This window comes from Emydura macquarii, unplaced genomic scaffold (genome assembly GCF_026122565.2).
Source record: "Emydura macquarii macquarii isolate MOO-44397 ecotype Brisbane River unplaced genomic scaffold, CSIRO-AGI_Emac_v2 contig_1230, whole genome shotgun sequence".
In the NCBI taxonomy this organism is placed as follows: Eukaryota; Metazoa; Chordata; order Testudines; family Chelidae; genus Emydura; species Emydura macquarii.
Window position 1 is genome coordinate 7,698,905 of NW_027131367.1, and position 20,415 is coordinate 7,719,319.

Below are 20,415 nucleotides of genomic sequence, written 5' to 3' on the forward strand. Positions count from 1 at the left end.
ACAGTATGAGGTTAGTCTAAAAATCAAGAGATTTTAAAAAAAGGTGTTTTTAATGTGCCTACTTGTGGTGAGAGCCTTTAGGGACCATGTTTTCAAGCTTTCCTCAGCATCCAAAAGGACGAGAAATTCCCTTTTTTTAAATGCCAGCTGTAATTCTCTCGTAAACACGTGAAATCAGGGATAGGGCTTTAAGAAAAATACTAAATACTGTGAGACTTGCAATAAAATCATGAGAACTGGCAATGCTGAGAAGGAGGTGAATAGTGGATGTTTGAGGAAGTTTCACAGGAGAAATCATTTAAATGAACTTTTCTTTGAGTGTTCAGATCCTTCCTGTCACGGACAGATGTGAAGGACGGTTTTATGGTTCTTGGGACACTGGCTTTTTTCAGTGACATTTTAATTTGTTAATTTATGGGATATGGAATAAATTTATCCCTTGGATTAGGAAGTGGAAGACGATCTTTCTGGTTTAAGCCTCAATCTTCTTCCTGCTCAGTCAATGGAAATGTTCCTATTGATTTCAATGGGAGCAGAACCAAGTCCAAGGTTTGCAATATGCATCATAAATTAAGTGTGAAGTTTAGCTAAGAAAGCATATGCTTGCCTGCCTGCTTAGAGACAGAATAGTGAGTGATCATAAAATACGGATTAAAGAGGCATTAAGCAGTCCCTTTTGCATTCAGACATTGATTTATATTCCTCTCTCTATTATCTACCACCTCTGTTAGCACTAGTGAATGTTTACATGTGTTTAAAGAAAATAGATCGCTGAAGCCTGTCATTGTTACTGCCTGGGAATTCTGATCAGCTTCCTTCTGGATAGCCAATGACCAGACACCAAGGAACTTGTTTTTAGAACAAGAGATAGCGTTTGCACCCTAGAAAGCTACCTTTACATGCAACATAGTGTGCTCATGGCAAAGAAAAGATACAGAAATGACTCATGACATGATGTGACACTGCTGCTTCATACAAGTCCTCTCCTGTTGATAGTTTTGGGAGGTGTCTTTTGAGAGTGGAGGAGTGCGGATAGGGCTGAGTGCAAAGGTAGCTTTATCGGGTGCAGAATTGCCCTGCTGCTGCTTACAGAGTCACATCATAAATTACAAGCCCTATTTTCACTGTCAGGTGGGTGCAATGTTATGGTGGTGGTCATACCTATGGATGACTCTCTTAAACACTCAACCTGGCTGGCAAAATGGCTAATCCTGAGTTTGGTGTGTGTTCATTACTTTTAATTGCCTATACATTGACTCCCACGTGTTCTGTTTGTGCAGATCCTGTACTCCAGGTGCCAACACACATGGAAGAGTAAGTCTCTCTTTCTCTATTTATTTCAGCCCTCCTATTGCTTGTTTGATTTTTCACTGACATCATGAAGTTTGGGTTAGTTTAAAATATGCGTGGGTTTAGTTTACAAAAGAGAACTGTTAAAATACCCCAGATAACTGGACAGGAGATTAAAGAGCGTGCATTGAGGGGGGACACTCAGCTGTATAAACTTGCCCTGTTTGTAGCACTCAAATAAAATGTTCTTCCTTCAGACTGTTTCTCCAGAAACCCTGCTTGGGTCTGAAGCACAAGCATGCTGACTATACCTGTTTCAGGATCACTTACTTGAATAGCCTGGAAAATGGTGTTACCTGCTAGGAAATAATGAGTCTTCAGATTGTAAATATTTACCTTTCTATAAAAATAAGCCATTAAAAAACAACAAAAATCTAAACATTAAACTCTTAAGCTATCACCTGAGGGCAGCTCACCTCGCTATTCCACATCATGCATTATAGTGGAGTGGTAATTCCACTCCACTATAGTAAAGGTTCAGACTTTAACTAGAAAACAGTAGGTCTGATCTTTCTCCCATTGAAGTCAATGGGAAAACCCCATATCGTTTTTCCCTTTACTTCCCAGATTTACTGAGCCATGGCAACTCTTATCTTTCCTAGCCTTCCTTCCCTTCTTTGGTTGCCTTACGTTCTGTGGTACTGTAAATAATTCTTGTTTTGAAGTGTTGACTCTCCCCATGAGACTCACACTTCCTATGTCTGTAGCTTTGAAATCTGACAGTGCTAGCAATTCCAGTAAAGAAACATCCTTCATTCCTCCTTAGCCCGAAAGTGATAGTCTGCTACAAAATGAGCTGCTTTATTCTGCACAGCCAGTCCAGCCTTAATGAGATTTATCATTCTGATGTTTAAAAAAAAAATGGACTTCCATGCTCCCTGGGTTTGAGGCTTCTATGTGAAAAAAGCCAGTTATGAAATGTGGAATGATTTTGAGAAGGATTACTGGCCATTGGGGGGCTGAGATAAGGTATTCAAACTAATCCCCAAATTAGATTTGAACTATGATCCCTATACTGAAAGGCCTTATGCATTGTATTCATATCGGTCACCCTAGCCCCAGTTGGACTAGGAACAATGCTGAGCATAGTTTAGATTTAACATGCTGTGCCAGTTCTGAAATCCATTCTCTTTGATGTTCAGTTTTCTTTCATTTAAAGGCATAATTCATAAGAAATGTTTCCAGCAACCAGATATTATAAAGTTAACAAGCAAATGTCAAATGGGCTCCTTCACCAGGACACAAATATTGACCATTGCTACTTCTCTGTTTGGTGACAAGTGTAATGTGTTTGATTTATTTATAATCACCATTTAACTCCTAGGCCAGCATTTCTTCCAGACCCAAATGATGGCAGTTTATATACACTTGGGGGCAAAAATAATGAAGGCTTGACTGTGAGTATGTTTGTTTGCTAGTGTCTAATCTAATTAGATTGCACAAAGTGTAGGTGCCTAACTGTCCTTCCCAACTATCCTCTTTTCCAACAGTGCTGTAAAGTTCTGCAGGCTGCCCACGCTTTGCATCATTTATTGGAAGCATGTATTTCTTAAGAAGGCCTGACAAAATTGGCTAGTAATCCCTGTTCAGAGCCCGTGCCAATTTTAGGATACAAATTCCAGGAATGACAACATTTGAGCTGCATTGCTTGCTGGTTCAGAGGTCATCCTGTAGTTTAGGATAGGCAAAATTTACAGCCTTCCTTGTGAGCTTCAGAAAACCCCTTTGGCTTGAGGATACCAACAAAAGGTACACACCTTTGACCCACCTTTTGATATTTTTGTAGCACTTGCTAATGTAATGACAATAACACCATTTCTGTAGCACTCTCCAGATATTAAGTAATTCTCACAGCACCCTCAGAGGAAGATGTATCCAATACAACACAATCAGCTATGGCCTGAAAAAAATAAAATTTTTAGCAATCCTATTGAGAAGTCCAACCTATACTAGGATAAACGTGGATTCTGTGCTGTCTCAAATACCAGATGCTATTATAGCTCTTAGTAAGCAGGCTAAACTGTAAACCCTTCCAAAATATTTGCATTGAAATAGTCAACCCTGCAGATGTCAGCTGAACATTTGACTAAAAGCAACAGCTTTGTGATGAAACTAAGATAAAATGTTTGGCTTCCCACAAGTTTCTTTTCCTGGCAGCCGCTATGACTTCCTTTTAGAACTTTAACTTTTTTTTTTTTAATTTTTGAACAGAGAAGTATTTACTGACAGGTTTTTTTCTAATGCACCCAGATACGCAGCCTTAATTTGTGTAAATATTTTGGTACTCTTTGTGGGTAGGTCTAGGCAGCAATCAGTCCTGAACATCATGTTTCCTTTCACCTGTTAATCTCAGGTAAAAATATTCTGGTTGGATGAATCGTGGTAAAAGTTCCAAGCTAGATGGAAGTCATTTCACTGTTTAAAGTCCCGGCCTCTCTTGTGTTTGTGCAGCACTTCTATTTGTCACTTTTCTCTTCCTGATGAAGGCCTCTTAAAATCCTGGAAGGTTGTTCAGCAAGTATGTAGGCCTGATACATGCCCAGGAGCATTATAGAATTTGGTGGTCATAATAATTCATTGCCTCTTTAATAGCGCTGTTTGCATGGAGATCATTGAGCTTTGCAAACACTTAACACTACACCCCTATGAGGCAGGTAAATATATGTATACTCATTAACAGATGGGGCAATTAAAGCATAGTATTGGGACATGGACAAGGTTGCACAAGTCAGTGATAGACTTAGAAATAAAACCCAAGAGTCCCGGCCTCCAGTCTTCAGTGCTAGAAATATTTCCTCCATTCCTGTTACACTTCTAATAAAACAGGGAGAAGTCCCCAGATTAGCTGTTTTGGGTCCCTTTTCCTTTGAATACAACTGGGAAAATTGCACTAATTTCAAAATATTATGGTTTTAAATGAGCTTTTGCGTTTTTTTCTAGAAACTTCCATTTACAATCCCTGAGCTGGTGCAGGCATCACCCTGTCGCAGTTCAGATGGGATTCTGTACATGGGTAAGTTCTAGTTAATCTCTCCATGTTTTAACTGATTTAGAAGATTGCAACATTCCCAACGGCAACTGAAAAATACAAACTGCCTAAACCAGACCGACCACTCTTGCATGAAAATGTCATCTCAGCCTTGGCTGTTAATTATAGCCTTTTGTAATATTTTCTGATATCAGAGAATCTGTTAAATACAGCACTTACTGACATGTGAAGATAAAGTTAACTGCCTTCACTTAGAAGAATAGCTTCTCAAGCCATTGCCTTTTTAAAAAAAGTTAATCTCACACTACAGAAAATGTACTAACTTTATTCTGTGACACAAATACATATTAAGCTCATTGATACGGTATATTTAAACACCTTCTCATGCTCATAAATATATACTTACCTCAGCCAGCCGAAGGCCCCTGCCAACATTACAACTATACCTGAGTCAGGAAATCGAGTTACAACATGGTTAAAAGTTGTAGTGTAGGCGAGAGCTGGCTGTGTTCTGTAACTCAGGTAAGGCCCTTTACGGTTCACAGTTGAAGCCTGGTTAATGATCATGGCTAGATTGAATCTACACTACAACTTTTAATCAAGTTATAACCAGATCTCCTGGCTCATTAATAGATGGGAGGCTTTACATTATCCTGCTTACTTGGCGTCACTGGAGATGACACCACATCTGTGAAGACCTGGAGAAAAACACTCTCTCCCTACCTTCTGGCTCTCCAGTTCATATCCCTCTGTTGAAACCTGTTGGGGAAAAGAGCAGGTTAATAATTTGACGCTTCTAAAGTAGGCATACACATTTAGGAAGCAGCCAAACAAATGCTACAGACTATGGCTCTGATGTATGGATTATGAGGATTAAAATCCTTTATCAATTTGCAATCCTAGAACCATAGGGTTAGAAGGGACCGCAAGGGTCATCTAGTTTAACCCCCTGCCAAGATGCAGGATTTGTTATGTCTAAACCATCCAAGACAGATGGCCATCCAGTCTCCTTTTGAAAACCTTCTGTGAAGGAGCTTTCACAACCTTCCTAGGCTGTCTGTTCCGTTGTCTGTCTGTCTGTTACATGTGTAAAAACCGATGATTCCTTCCCACCACCATGCAGTGCTAAAACAAACAGCACTTTAGTCTTCCTCCTCTCCTAGCAGAAGGATTTTCAATACTCAAAACTCTCTTCAGTAAACTGTTTGCCAATTGGATATTGTGAATGTGATAAACTCATTTTACGTGATAGTGGTAAAAGTTACATTTGTCATACAAATGTTGTCGCTATGCTTGCCAATATCTGATATGAGTTAGTAACATTAAATGACGGGGTGAGGTTGTTTGGTTGCTAGTTTTGGTGGTGGTTAGAAATTATTTTGTTTAAAAAAAGCTTTTAAACATTTTTCATAAAAACAGTTATGAAAAGCCCCCAAACTCTCGGCCTGCTAGAGAACTTTCCATCCTGGATTTTGTATGTGAGTAATTTTCAGACTGAACAGTAATGCAATTTAAATGGTGATTTCAGGAAAGAAGCAAGATATTTGGTATGTGATAGACCTCATCACTGGGGAGAAACAGCAAACCTTAACTTCTTCATTTGCAGAAAGCCTTTGTCCATCAACATCCCTCCTGTATCTTGGACGAACTGGTAAGACACTTTTCCCTCTACCACTTAAAAGAAAGTCTAGGGGTTTTGTTTTATTTTAAAGCCAATGCAGGCCCATAAAGGATAACCTTGATGATAAATTCGGGTTTTTTTAATCTTCTATAATAACTTCTGGAGATGGTAGTTTTATAACGTACATAGGAAAAATTATTAGCTTTCAGATAGCAATGGAGAAGTGCCATTTTATACATTCACAGATGGTGTGGTTCCTGTGTACAGTGGTGCTTGGATAAGTGATTCCTGGGGCTGACTCTCAAGCAAAGTGGCTTTTAAATTCTGTGAATTCAATGATGTACCATGCTAGCAGCTTGTAGCCCTGATTGCATCTGAAGCTTTTTGTCTTCATAAATAAATGGGTTAGGGAAATCAAGAGAGAGCAGCTGTCATAGTGAAAATACAAATGCTCTATTCTAAGTGAAGGAAGATTAAAATAGACCAAAGACCTATATCTGGGATGTGTCTTTGTAGGCAGTGTTTACAGATTTGCCATTAAATCGGTAGATGAATCTGTTTAAGAATATTTTTTAAATTATATTTATTGTGAAAATTATGTTACAGAACATATTGCATTTAATTCTGAAATGCAGGGATTGTTTTAGATAAAATTAGGTAGGAATGTTATAGAAGAAGCCTGGAAGGAAGAACAGAGAGCTGGTAGCATGAATTGGAGTGCTGCCTACTGCTTTTTGTTTTCTGAGATCCCTGTTGAGCAGTAGATTTCAGTGGAACAGAAATTAGTTTTGCCTTTAAGTTCCATGTGGTGTACGTATATCTGTTAGTGAAAGGAGAAACCTAAAAGAAGGCTAAAAACATGAAAAACAGGGTGTGTATTGTCCCAAGAAGTGTCTGGCATTAGAGATGATTAGTTCTGTTGTCTCAGGATTTTTTTTTCACTGTGTGTGTATTTTTTAACAGAATACACTATCACAATGTATGATACCAAAAACAAGGAGCTCCGATGGAATGCCACCTACTTTGATTATGCAGCCACTGTACCTGATGAAGATGTGAAATACAGTAAGAACTTTAATCTTGTTGTTTGCATTTTTTTTCACTTTTGCTATATCTCTAGACTGTGGAAAAATGTCCTGAATCTGCAATGGGCAGAACCAACCTCTCCGCCTCCAAATCTACACACTGATCTGTTTAAGTTGCCCCTGCCCTGCCTCCTTTCCCTCCCGGTCCCCTCCCCTTCACCCCCAAAAGGTAAAAACTCATTTCAGCCACTTAATCCTGGAGTCTCTTCTTTGATCTGAGTGCATACATGGCAAGCCTTTAACTTGTCCAGTCAGGGAAAGGATGCTTTGCTGCTCTGGCACAGATTTCCTGCATTATCTTGAGCAAATCACCTAATCTCTGTGCCTCAAAAATGGGATAATAATTTCCTGCCACATAACGAGGCTGAGAAGCTTGTCATGTTTGTAAAGCATGTTGGCATCCATCAGCTGGATGTCACTAGAGAAATGCAAGGTGGTATTAGTGTTGATACTATTGCGGATGATGATAATTTGCACTTCCACCTGATGATCTCAACAAGTGTGATAGTGCAAAATAATATATAGAATAGGAGAACACTAATATTAGTAACACTAATTAAGGAAACATTGCTCCATGGTTAAAGCTGAGTTCTTTTGCATTTAAAGTAGGGATTCAAGCTTTTAGTTTTCTATGAAGAATACAGTGTATCCGCCCCAGAATTACAGTGCCTACTGTGTGAGCACAGAAAGAATGTTGTTAATAACATTTGTTTACAGCTATTGTGTGGAAGGGGAAATTTGGAAGAGGTAACTGTTGGGGTTAAGTTTATTAAAAACAGTGGGGCTGCACATGGATCAGGAAAATGGCACTGCCTGGCTGTGGTCTAGAGAGAATAACTTTAAAACACAAATGAAATTTAAAACTTTTCCTGTGGCATGGAAAGAGAGTATCAGGTAAATGAGTTAAAAATAAACCTTCCAGTTCTGATTCCTAGTGGGTATTTCTTCACCTTGCAAAACTATTGCATGATGGGAGTGCACCCCTAAATTACTGCAAATCGCAAATTTTGCATGGAAACAGTGGCATTTCCTTTCATCTTACTGGGAACTTATTTGTTGCTTTTCAGTGTTGATATTTCTTTTTTTAAAAACATTACACACGCTCTCTCTGAATCTGGAATAGGTAGCATTAAATCCCTATGTCACTGGGATTTCCCTGTGAATCTTGAATATTTCAGCCTAATTGCTGAATGTCAAAGTTGCTTTTAATGGAGGTAATCAAAAAGAGAGAGGCATGGCATGGTTACGCTCTTTAATTCCCAGTTAAGGCCCCAATCCTGCAATGCAATGACTTGTTGACGCCAGTGGGGCATTGTGCAGGTGCTAGGGCCTGCCTGTGCACACTGTTGCAGGATTGGGCTCTGTGTTTTCTGAATCTAGTCATTTTAAATAGAGCATTGAAGAACTTTCAGCCTCTTAGCTGGGAATTCCCATCTATACAGGAGAGTATTGCCTTGGAGATGGTATGGTTTACATGATGATTAGTCTGTATGTAGAGAAGAGGCAGGTTTGCAAACCCTAGAAGTACATGCTGAGGAGCCAAACTAAACAATATATTATTTCTACTGATGAGAGAGAAGAATATATTTACATCAGGATAATTTTACTAGAGTTGGTCTTTTTCCATATAAAATGAATCCGTCTACGGGCTTGTTTACACAGAGACTTAGTGTGAGGCAAGCCACTGTGTGAATCTACACCAGCTAACTAACCATGCAGACCCTGCTACCATGCACTTAAAGTTGCATAGTGCACTTTGATATACACGGTCAAAGTGCACTACACAACTTCTAGTGCACGGTAGCAGGGTCCTCACGGCCAATTAGCGCACAGCGAGTGCACGGCAGATTCATACTGTGGCTTGCCATGGACTAAATCTCCTGGTAGACAAGCCCTGACAGATTTTAGTAGCTGATTTAAGGCTCAGGTACTGCTAATGTATGTGTTACTATAGCCATGAATAAGCAGGAAACCCAGATAACCTCTCGTGTATTTGTATGTTTTAGAAATGTCCCACTTTGTATCTAATGGAGACGGACTGGTGGTGACTGTGGACAGTGAGTCTGGGGATGTGCTGTGGATTCAGAATTATGGTTCCCCTGTGGTAGCTTTTTACATCTGGCAGCGTGAAGGACTACGGAAAGTAATGCACACAAATGTGGGAATAGAAACCTTGCGCTACCTGACGTTCATGTCTGGGGAGGTTGGGCGCATCACGAAGTGGAAGTATCCTTTCCCAAAGGAAACCGAGACCAAGAGCAAGTTGACGTGAGTGTAAATATTAATATTGTTGTCAGGGTCTGATTGATGGTGCTTTGCAGAACTCTGATTAAAAACTGTCTCTCTATTCAATTACTTAATAGAGCTACTATTCTATAAATTGCAAGATAGTAGAAAGAGAGAAATATAATTGGCTCCTTGCTCTCTAACAGTTACTGCACGTTGTGTTTTGTTTTGTACAGGAATAAATAAATGCTGATCACTCCACTCATTCAAATTTAATAGTATCTAAACTAGTATATGACCGAGTTTGTAACTCGGATGGGAAAACAGCCATTTGGAACCTCCTCCCTAACTTTTGTTGTTCTTCTAGGCCTACGCTGTATGTAGGGAAATACTCAACGAGCTTGTATGCGTCTCCATCGATGGTGCATGAAGGAGTGGCTATTGTGGTAAGTCAGGTACTTCCGGACTTTGATATTGTGTTTTGAAAAGCCCACTTCCTAGCATTAGGTATAGTTCTGTGCTGAAAAGTTGTGATCTGACCCTATATCTGAACTTCTCCAAGGTCTGGGGTGGTTAGCCTCATCTCTAGTTCTCATTAAGGCTGTTTGTCCTGCTGAAACATTGGAAAAATCACGGCTTTGTCATAGCAAAAAACACAAGTGTCGGTTTCAGCTGGAAAAAAGTCTTTTTTTCAAGTATACTCAGTGGTTTTTATTTTTAAATCTAAGTACTTAAATTCATTCGAATGAGAAATAGCCATATTACACACAGAATATAGGTGCAGTGATTCTGTGTGTATTATGGATTATTTAGTGATTCTGCATCTTGTTGTGATAAAGCCATATTATGCTTTCCTAAATTACATAGTTTGATTGATCTCCTGTCACTGCTCAGCACTTCCCTGCTATAAGGAATACTGTACACAAGCACTGTGTGTGGTTAACATTTGGAAAGGAATTTTCACAACCATAAGGACTAAAATCTTATTTAAAAAAATAAAAGCTTGTAGGAGCTTGAGATATCTGCTGAGCAGATAGAACTTCTAAAATAACACATGGCAAATCTCCTAGTCACAGCAAACCATGAAAACTTGACGAACCAACCTTATTTCAAGAATAGTTTCCAATGCTGTAAGTCAGTGGTTCTCAACCAGGGGTACATGTATCCCTGGGGGTACGCAGAGGTCTTCCAGGGGGTATATCAACTCATCTAGATATTTGCCTAGTTTTACAACAGGCTACATAAAAGCACTAGCAAAGTCAGTACAAACTAAAATTTCATACAGACAATGACTTGTTTATACTGCTATCTATTCTATTCTATACACTGAAATGGAAGTACAATATCTATATTCCAGTTGATGTATTTTTATAATTGTATGGTAAAAATGCAAAAGTAAGCAATTTTTCAGTAACAGAGTGCTGTGACACTTGTATTTTTATGTCTGATTTTCTAAGCAAGTAGTTTTTAAGTGAGGTGAAACTTGTGGGTACGCGAGACAAATCAGACTCCTGAAAGGGGTACAGTAGTCTGGAAAGGTTGAAAGCCACTGCTGTAAGTGACATTTAATTACAGCTAGTCAGGGAGTGTCTGTGCATGGCTGAGCTAGGATGGAAACTGTCTCACATCTGAACCAGAAGGTGTGAGTTCAAGTTCCACAACAGAGATGTTTATACCACTGTTATGACCGTGTGTTGTGGTTATTGATGTTAAAACTGAAACCCAGTACATGCTGTTGAAGACACCAACATTTTCATGAGATGTTAAGATTTTGTTTGCTGGCATTGTGGCTATATTGGTGGGAGATAAGATCCCTTTTTCTTTTTTTTTCTTTTTCTTTTTTAAAGGAAAAACCAATGGGGGGGTAGGGGAAATCCTTTCTCCTAGGCAACATTTCTTCTCTCAGTAATGCAAGGTCTAATGTTTAAGGCTATGTGAGCTATGGCTGAAGGTATAATGGCTGGCATGTAACTTGCTGTGTGCTAACAGTCTCTGACCCTACAGTACGAGAGGCATAGTATATGAGGTAAACCCCAAATTAATGTGTAGAACATCCCACCTGTAATTTAGCAATAAAATGTTTTCAGTTAAATATTTACATAATTTCAAGGGAAAGCTTATGGCATTTCTAATATGGCTTTTGAGTTATGTCTGTGTCTTTTGTATGAGTTAGACTGGTAAATTCTCTGAAGCTTTGTAAAGTGTTGTGTAGAGATGAAGTGCTTTGTTAACTGTCATAATAAATCTCTGTCTTTTTAGCCTCGTGGAAGAGCCATACCTCTGTTAGAGGGCCCAAAAACAGAAGGAGTCACTATTGAAGACAATGGCGAGTGTGTTATCACTCCTAGTACAGATCTAAAATTTTCAGCAGGACTGAAAGAAAAGAAACTCAACTATTGGAGGAACCACTGGCTGTTAATAGGTATGAGGAAGTCAGTAATATTCTACCCTCTCTCTGTGTTGCCCTGCCCCCTGGTGGACAAAAGCGGTAAGATTATTGTTACCATATATTTTAAATTACATCCAAAACAATTACATTAAAAGACTGTAAAAGATGCAAAGTCAAGCACTCAAAAGTTAGAGGATGCCAGAACTAAGTTTGCCTAGGCCTACAACCCTAATTTGGCCCCCTTATACGTATGCATCATGATAGTTTTTAATTACATAAATCACATCCTGTATTTTCCAAAGGCCCCTGTCTCATTCCGTGCACAGGATGGGCAATGCTCACTGCATGCGTAATTATTCAATAGTCATTTTCAACAAGATGCAAAGTCAGGGTCCAAATCTGCAGCCAGAGCCTGAGCACAAGTCCTGCTGAAGTCAGTGGCCATAAGCAATAGTTGCAGGTTTAGAGCCGTTAAGAGCAAGAGTCTTGCTTCACTTCAGAGGGCACGTGACAGTTTTCAGGTATGTGCCCAAATCTTCCAAGCTTTAGGTTATTCCCCAGGGGCAGCTCTCTGGGGTTAAGGTTTATTCTAAACTGACATACTGTAATGGCCTCAGACCATTTTATTAATGCAAATAAGCCCTGAGTATTGCTGCTTGGCAGAGATTCCCAAATCAAAGATTCCCCTGAAAAGGAACAATTCTTCTTGTAACAAATGTTTTATTTAAAGGGCACCATGAAACACCATTATCGGCCCCTACGAAGATCCTGGAGAAATTTCCAAGCAATTTGCCTAAACGGCATGAAAATGTGATTCCAGCTGACTCTGATAAAGCCAGTTTTGAGGAGGTTTGTGAATAACCTGATCGTATTACTGAACAACTGAAGAATCCACTGGAAAATTACAGGGGGGGAAAGAAAATTTTGGGAGAACTTAGACTCTGTAGAAAAAGTGTAGGGAAATTTTCCAAGTCCTTGGTGGAAGTACAGGGACAGTACCCTCCCATGTGGTGTCATTGGTATTATTGTGTGTTATAGAGCTCTTTATTTCCAATTTAAGGCTGAGTCCTGCTTTCCTTCCACATGCAGAACTCCCATTGCCTTCAGTGGAAATAGTCTGTTGAATGAACTGCAGGGTCCTCAGGAGATTCTGACCAATTTTGCTGTGAGCCACCTTAACATTCAAGAGAGCCTTGCACGTCATTAAGCTTTTAAGAAATGGTTCCCTCATTGAAATGTATTTTGCAGCTATACTAGCATATATAATGTACATTATCCCTTGAGACTTTGGGCTAATGGAGTCTTTTCTGTTTCTTAGGTTATTGGTATAGTTGAAGGTTCCTCGAAAGAATTGCCTCCTACCATTCCAAAGGGCATGGAAGAGAAACCCAGTCAGCCTCGGCCAGAGGCTCCCGTAGATTCCATGCTGAAAGACATGGCCACAGTCATCCTGAGCACTTTTTTGTTTGTCGGCTGGGTAGCGTTTGTCATCACCTGTCCAATGGTAATGCTGATCTAGCTTGCGATTCCTGTGAGTTCTGAGAAAGGGCCATAACATTTGGCAGCCTAGCCTGATAAAGATGATGCAGGAGTTGGGGAGGAAAAGAGTCACGACTTCATAAAAGAAGGGCAATTCTGCTTTCTCCATTAGCTGTCAGTAATAATGGTTATCACTGTGATAACTCATAGGTGTGCAGTCTGATAACGAAGACTACTACATGTCTGGTGTGGCAGTGATTTCTGTGACACAAACCATTACACTCAAGACTTGTCCTCTTCCATCTGCAAGACTCTTCCATGGATTTTTGCACATTCAGTTATTTTTTGTGTGTGTTGTTCTTTTTTTGGTCATGATCCAAAGACCATTAAATTCACCAGACAAGCCCCCATCAACTGCACAGGACTTTGGATCAGACCCTGTGTCCTTTTACTGTTTAATGACAGCTATTCAGTCTAAAGATGCTTTTGTAAGGGAAAATAAACTTCAGGCTAATGGCATTTTTTGCTATAACAACCAACCAGCCAGAGTTATCAACCATGCTATAAAAGCGTGTAACAAGGTAGAGAACAACATTTGGGTGACAGAGGCTCTTTAACTACCCTGCCACAAATAAATTAGGAGTCTGAAAATGAGAAGTCCTTCACACAGAGGACAGTGGAATCTGCCTTTCTGGATGCTGAGCCATGGATGTGCCTTGTCTGCATGTCAGTTGAGATTTTTATTCCTTCATTGATTTGGGGTTAAGACCATCTTGCTTTCCTCCTGCAGAGTGCACAGCTACAACAGCTGCCCTTTACTACCCCCAGCGATATCCCCCCAGAAGCAGACTTTTTGGACACCTCCTGTGTGCGGACGGAGAGTTCAGCTGCCAGCACCCCCAACATGTCCCCCAAAGCATCAAACCACTCAGCGTATTCCAACCTCTCTGCCTCTGACGTTGGGAGATGTCTCTCCACTGAGCAAGAAGAGGGAGGTAAAATTAATCTAACTTCTTTCATAGTGTGTCCCAATAAGAATTAAGCATCAGAAAGTTCGTAACATTTCCCCCAATGCCACAGGTAAAGCACGACAAGGGGGAGGGGACAAAAAACCAAGGTTACTTACCAGTAACTGTTGTACTTCGAGATGTGTTGCTCATGTCCATTCCAATATAGATGAGTGCTGGGCCTGGCCTGATCTGCGCACAGAATATTTGAAATCATGAAAGGGGTAGTCTGGTATCCAGCCACCCAACTTGCATGCACAGATGCCGTCTGCATGCCCAGATCAACCTGTACAAAAACCTTGTCTGCAATTTATATATAGTTTTGGAAGCCTGATCCTAGATATCCTCCCTCCCTTTTTCTTAGTTCTCAGTGTTGTGAATTTAAACTTGAAAGAGAAGGTTTTACATACTGACTCCATATGGATATGCAACTGCAAAGTGCTGACTTTTAAAATCTGCCTCAAATTAATCCTTTCGCTGTTTGTTTTTGTTCAGATGAAGACACAAGCATAGTAATGGTTGGCAAGATTTCATTTAGCCCAAAAGATGTACTAGGACATGGAGCTGAGGGAACAATTGTTTACAGGTACAAGACAATATATGCATTTGATTTCAGAGACCAGTTAATGTGTCCCCCTATTTTGTTTTTGAGTGTTTATATTTTAAAAAATTCTTATGGTCTAATATGAATGGAAATGTTTCCATGGAACTTTTAAAAGCGCATGTGCACGTGTGTGTGTGAGATTTCTCTGCAGTGTTCTTTCACTAACAAAAATCCAGGGTTATGTCGTCATTTGTAAATGTTTGTTCAAATGAAAGCATTGAACAGAAGCACCCAGTCCATCTGTCCTCAATGCTGGAAAAGTGCTTTTTTAATATATCTGTGTGAAGTGTGTTCTACTGTAACCCACCTATTTCAATAGCACAGTTTGATGCTAAGAGCTTTCTCTGCTTCATGCTTCACTGTCTACAGAGGGACATTTGATAACAGAGATGTCGCGGTGAAAAGAATTCTCCCTGAATGCTTCAGCTTTGCTGACCGCGAGGTGCAGCTGCTGCGTGAGTCGGACGAGCACCCCAACGTGATCCGCTATTTCTGCACTGAGAAGGACAGGCAGTTTCAGTACATAGCCATTGAGCTCTGTGCTGCCACCTTACAGGAGGTAACAGGTTGCTTACAAATCTAAAACCTTGCTAAAGCAAAGAGCTTTGGCTGCCATGTAAATGTAGAGGGGAAAAAACAGACTAAGAGTGGCAGACTCTTAACTCTCCTTAGAGCCTGTAGTTCAGGCACCTGTCACATGCAATGTTTCTGATGTTACCCAAATCACTGTCTGTAATTGGTTATTTACTTTTACAACATGGTCATTTGCTGTATGTGTAGTTAGAGGTTTTCCTCCTCATATCATCGTCATCCCTTCAGGGTTATCACAGTCCAGGGTGAATCTGTGACAGCCCAATTTACTGTAATACTCTGGTATCACATAAACGAATGATACAGCCTCACGGGGTAAACACAATTGCTCTTTTCCTTCTATCCTGTAATCAGCAATGGTAATAAAGAAGAAGGGTATAGCATCAGTGTCACAGTGCCTGCCAATGCTTCGGTGGTAAAACAGAACAATAAATCTGGCTTACCCTTTCCCCTTCCTGACTTTCTGCTGCCCAGACATTCCTTTTCCCCTTTTACTGTGTGTTCCTCCAGTTTGACTTCCCAGCCCTTCCCTGGTCTCTGATCTAGGAGAAGGGACTATTGAGCCTTCTGTAGGGGTTCTTCAAAAAATCTCCTCGGTCACTCTGTATCTCTTACGAGTCAGCTGCTGCCCTCACTAGCAGCCTCCAAAATGTTGCTTCTTAAGGCCTCAGCCTGTCCTGAGAGCTGCCTTTTAAAGAAGCAGAGCAGCATGAGTGTGCAGATGGAGCATGTGCCAAGGCAAGCTTTGTGGGGCAAGTGAGGGAGGGGTCTTTGCCTACCCTAGTGTGAGTAAGATGCAATAAGATTTACAGTCCTCTGATGGAAATGGGCATCTTTGCCTACCTACTTTCAGTCTCCATTGGGCTGTGCTTCTGAGCAAGATAATACAGGACTTGATTAATAAAGAATTAAAGGAGATAATGTAATTAATGCAAATCAACATCAGTTTATGGAAAATAGGTCCTGTCAAACTAACGTGATATCTTTTTCTGATGAAATGATAAGTGTGGTTGATAAAGGTAATAGTATTGACGAAATATAGTTAGACTTCCATTGGCCCTATGCTATTTTATCAATGACCTAGAAGAAAACATAAAAGTCATCACTGGTAGTTTGCAGATGACACAAAAATTGGGGGAGTGGCAAATAATGAAGAGGACAGGTCACTGATTCAGAGCAATCTGGGTTGCTTAGTCAACTAGACGCAAGCAAACAATATGCATTTTAATATGGCTATATGTAAATGTTAATCTAGGAATAAAGAATGCAGGCCATACTTACAGAATGGGGGATTACATCCTGTAAAGTGGTGATTCTGGAAAAGATTTGGGAGTCCGGGTGGATAATCAGCTGAATATGAGCTCACAGTGTGATGCTGTGGCCAAAACAGCTAATGTGATCCTGGGATACATAAATGGGGGAATCTCAAGTAGGAATACAGAGGTTATTTTACCTCTATATTTGGCACTGGTGTCACTGCTGCTGGAATACTGTGTCCAGTTCTGGTGCCCACAATTCAAGAAGGATGTTGGTAAATTGGAGAGGGTTCAGAGGAGAGCCACAAGAATGATTAAAGGATTGGAAAACATGCTGTACAATGATAGACTCAAAGAGCTCAATCTATTGACCTTAACAAAGAGAAGATTAAAAGGTGACCTGATCGCCTTGGGGAACAAATATTTGATAATGGGCTCTTTACTCTAGCAGAGAAAGGTATAAAACAATCCACTTTGCTTGAAGTTGAAGCTAGACAAATTCAGACTGGAAATAAGGCATACATTTTTAATGGCCAGAATAATTAACAATCCAACAGTGAGGGATTCTCTATCACTGACAATTTTTAAATCATGATTGGATGTGTTTCTAAAAGATCTGCTCCTGGAATTATTTTGCAGAAGTTTTATGGCCTGTGCTGCATAGGTCAGACTTGGTGATCATAATGGTCCCTTCTGGCTTTGGAATCTAGGAGTATGTACAATTAACTGGTTTTTGGTTTGGTGCCCAAACTGGGGGGAGATGGGGAAATTGATTTGAGTGAAACCCCAAACAAAAAGTTTCATTTCATTTTAGGGGGTTAGGCAGGGGGCAACATTTTCTGAAATAAAACTGCAGTAAAATTATAAATGAAAAGACATTTTGAATTGAAAAATCAAAACATTATGTTTTGAAAATGTCAAAACTTAAACGCTTTGTCTGTCTCCGATTTATTTTTTCCGGGTTGGGGGGGGGGTTTGACCAAAATCAACAAATTTTACTCTAATACACGATAAGTTTCAGTCAATCTGAATCTGCATTTTCGGCAAAAAAAAAATAGGCTGAAAAATGTCTCTGCTGATCTACTGAGCAGTCTGTTGCCCTTCGCTTTTATTTGGGATCCCCTTGTAAATAAAACTCCTTCATTTGAAAAGCATGCTGGAGTGGACCAGTACATGGGTTCTCTGCATGACTGGTTTGTGGAATTTCAATACAGTCTGTCGTCTTAACGTTCACCTTCATCCGTGGGGTAGGTTCTTGTAAATGCATAACCAGCTCTCATCAGACTGAGTAGAATTTACCTCTGTTGAGGGAGCTGTTCAGTGGCTTGGGATCTATGTAGAGACCAATGTATAAGGATCGTGCCGGGGTTTTAGGCTTACTTTCTGTTTTCCTTTATATAATGTATAGTATGTGGAGCAGAAGGACTTCAGTCACCATGGCTTACAGCCCATTACCCTACTGCAACAGACGACATCTGGTCTTGCTTATCTACACTCTCTCAATATTGGTAAGAAGGCCCTTTGTTTCCATTTCAGGTAACTGTGTGTTTTATTGGTTAAGAAGCAAAATAAGATGGCTTAATGCAGGGAGCTGTGGTGGGCTTGTAGCTTGTGTGGCTTGGAGGGGTGCAGACCAGCTATTCTTTTTCTTTTCTTCGTTTTAAAACAATACCATTCCATGATACCCATTCTCAGACTGGCCATGATAGCACAGCGCTAGGAACCAGAGAATCTGGCTTCTGTTCTCAGCTCTTACACAGAATTGTATGTGACACAACCCCTCTATGCCTCAGTTTCCCCTATATATAAAATGAGGGTTCTACTTCCCTACTATGTTAGTATTTGCTTTGAGTGTCTCAGCTGCTGTAGAAATGCAAAATGTAACAGATGATGGTTCTGCAATAAATAGGATGTACGATAAATCTAACAAGAACTCGCAGGAATTAAAGGAAATGGGGCAGAATTGGCATCCTAATGAATAGGCCACAGGTGCCTTGAGCTTAAGCCTATGGATCCCTGACCATTAACAAAAACTGGTTCAGCAATATGAAAGGATTTCATTCCAAATAACTGACACCGGATAGCACCAAGATCATTTTTAATTGCTTTATTTAATTGGTGTTTGTGTTAGTCCACAGGGATTTGAAACCTCACAATATCCTAATTTCAATGCCCAATGCCCACGGCAAGGTCAAAGCTATGATTTCAGACTTCGGCCTGTGTAAGAAGCTAGCAGTGGGCAGGCACAGTTTTAGCCGTCAGTCTGGGGTGCCAGGCACCGAAGGGTGGATCGCTCCAGAGATGCTGAGTGAAGATTGCAAAGAGAACCCTGTAAGTTCAATCACATTCATTGTTCCTGCTGGGGTTAGGGAAGTTCTATGGAGTGGGATTGGCAATTGTCACGTTGTTGCTGTCAGACCTTTACTCCCACAATGCATTGCCTCTTCATTCAAACTGGTTTGGAACTAAAATGTCCGTGGCCTAATTTTCAAAGGTTCTGAACATAACCAGCCCTCATTGAGGGCTGAACCTCTGATCTGTGGGCTATTAGTATATTGTCTTATCCTGTACCATATTTTGTAGTCCTAGTGAAACCGAAATGATCACCCAAGGGGCCAGCAAAACTCAGTTACTTACCGGAGGTGGCCTTTAAAGATAGAATGGGATTGTACTAGAAAAGTGGTCACTTAAGACAGGATGTTTTGGAGGTGGGCTTTCGTGCGGGATTTACCGTGTTCTGATTACTTTTGAATACTGTGGGAGAGAAGTGTGATTATAGAAACTTGTATTCCTCCTCAGCTGCACAACTGATTTGTGAAGTTGACCCAAAGTTTGGAATAAAATGTATTGTTATGTTGCTTACAAACCATATGTTCATTTGCAGACATACACAGTGGACATCTTTTCGGCTGGCTGTGTCTTCTATTATGTGGTATCTGAAGGCAGCCATCCCTTTGGCAAATCCCTGCAGCGGCAAGCCAACATTCTACTGGGTGTTTACAGTCTGGACTCTTTAAATCCAGAGAGGCACGGTAAGCAGGTGGATGTTTTCCTACTTTGTTAAATGTAAAGCACCTCACAGTTTGTTTTGTGGGCCTTACTAGCTCCCAAAACACCAGTGGAAATGGTCTGAAGCCTATGTACCACCATGACCCCGAAGTTGCAAATGTGAGCTGTTGTACAAGCACCTATATGGGAAGCTCCTTTTGAAAAGTTATAAACACTTAAAACTATTGATGTTACTGTCCAAAAGTATGTGAAATTCCAGGTGATTACGAAGTTTGAGCCCTTGGAGCTTTACTGTGATATTTTTAAGAGCAGTTTCATGTCTATACAGGATGTTAGAGATTGAACTGACCTTTGCTCTTAGTTGTTCTGGTTCAATCACAGTGACTTTCTGATGGGTTGCGCAAAGTATAAATCAGGGTAGGATTTGGCGTGTTCTTTGGGGGCCAAGCATCCAACTGGAATTTCTAAATCTCTGGCAAACTCGAAGGTATCGTGATGGCTTCTTAAAAATTGAAAATAACTTAACCTGTTTCATAGAGTCTCAGAATAATCACCCTTTTTCTTGTAGAAGACATAGTTGCTCGTGACTTAATAGAGCAGATGATAAACATGGACCCTCAGAAACGTCCATCAGCCAGCTGTGTGCTGAAGCACCCGTTCTTCTGGGATCTCGAAAGACAGCTCCAGTTTTTTCAGGTCTGTCCTGTCCATTTTTATTCTGTCCAGGATTAAACATTCTCCAAACGTTTTTAAAATCTTACGTTAAAACTTCAAGTTTAAAGTCTTTGAGATTGTTGCGTGTAGAATCA

The 20,415-nt window shown here is 40.3% G+C and overlaps 1 protein-coding gene and 1 long non-coding RNA gene across 3 annotated transcripts in view; one reads left to right on the forward strand and one right to left on the reverse strand.

Moving 5' to 3' along the window:
• The window catches only part of ERN1 (endoplasmic reticulum to nucleus signaling 1), a 38,199-nt gene that overhangs the window by 16,086 nt on the left and 1,698 nt on the right, over positions 1 to 20,415 (forward strand). For both annotated transcript variants that reach the window (XM_067547366.1, XM_067547365.1), the window contains exons 3-19: positions 1,281 to 1,314; positions 2,675 to 2,747; positions 4,291 to 4,363; positions 5,868 to 5,990; positions 6,924 to 7,025; positions 9,052 to 9,313; positions 9,639 to 9,717; positions 11,531 to 11,693; positions 12,391 to 12,509; positions 12,979 to 13,164; positions 13,930 to 14,134; positions 14,642 to 14,732; positions 15,120 to 15,309; positions 18,006 to 18,105; positions 18,729 to 18,928; positions 19,482 to 19,629; positions 20,175 to 20,302. In XM_067547366.1, the coding sequence (XP_067403467.1) occupies positions 1,307 to 1,314; positions 2,675 to 2,747; positions 4,291 to 4,363; positions 5,868 to 5,990; positions 6,924 to 7,025; positions 9,052 to 9,313; positions 9,639 to 9,717; positions 11,531 to 11,693; positions 12,391 to 12,509; positions 12,979 to 13,164; positions 13,930 to 14,134; positions 14,642 to 14,732; positions 15,120 to 15,309; positions 18,006 to 18,105; positions 18,729 to 18,928; positions 19,482 to 19,629; positions 20,175 to 20,302 (2,250 nt within the window). In that variant the 5' untranslated portion in view covers positions 1,281 to 1,306. The remainder of the gene's footprint in view (positions 1 to 1,280; positions 1,315 to 2,674; positions 2,748 to 4,290; positions 4,364 to 5,867; positions 5,991 to 6,923; positions 7,026 to 9,051; positions 9,314 to 9,638; positions 9,718 to 11,530; positions 11,694 to 12,390; positions 12,510 to 12,978; positions 13,165 to 13,929; positions 14,135 to 14,641; positions 14,733 to 15,119; positions 15,310 to 18,005; positions 18,106 to 18,728; positions 18,929 to 19,481; positions 19,630 to 20,174; positions 20,303 to 20,415) is intronic.
• The window catches only part of LOC137152627 (uncharacterized), a 45,419-nt gene continuing 29,391 nt past the window's right edge, over positions 4,388 to 20,415 (reverse strand). The window contains exons 8-9 of the long non-coding RNA XR_010919556.1: positions 14,266 to 14,338; positions 4,388 to 5,098 (exon numbers count right to left, since the gene is read on the reverse strand). This is a non-coding gene — a long non-coding RNA (uncharacterized lncRNA). The remainder of the gene's footprint in view (positions 5,099 to 14,265; positions 14,339 to 20,415) is intronic.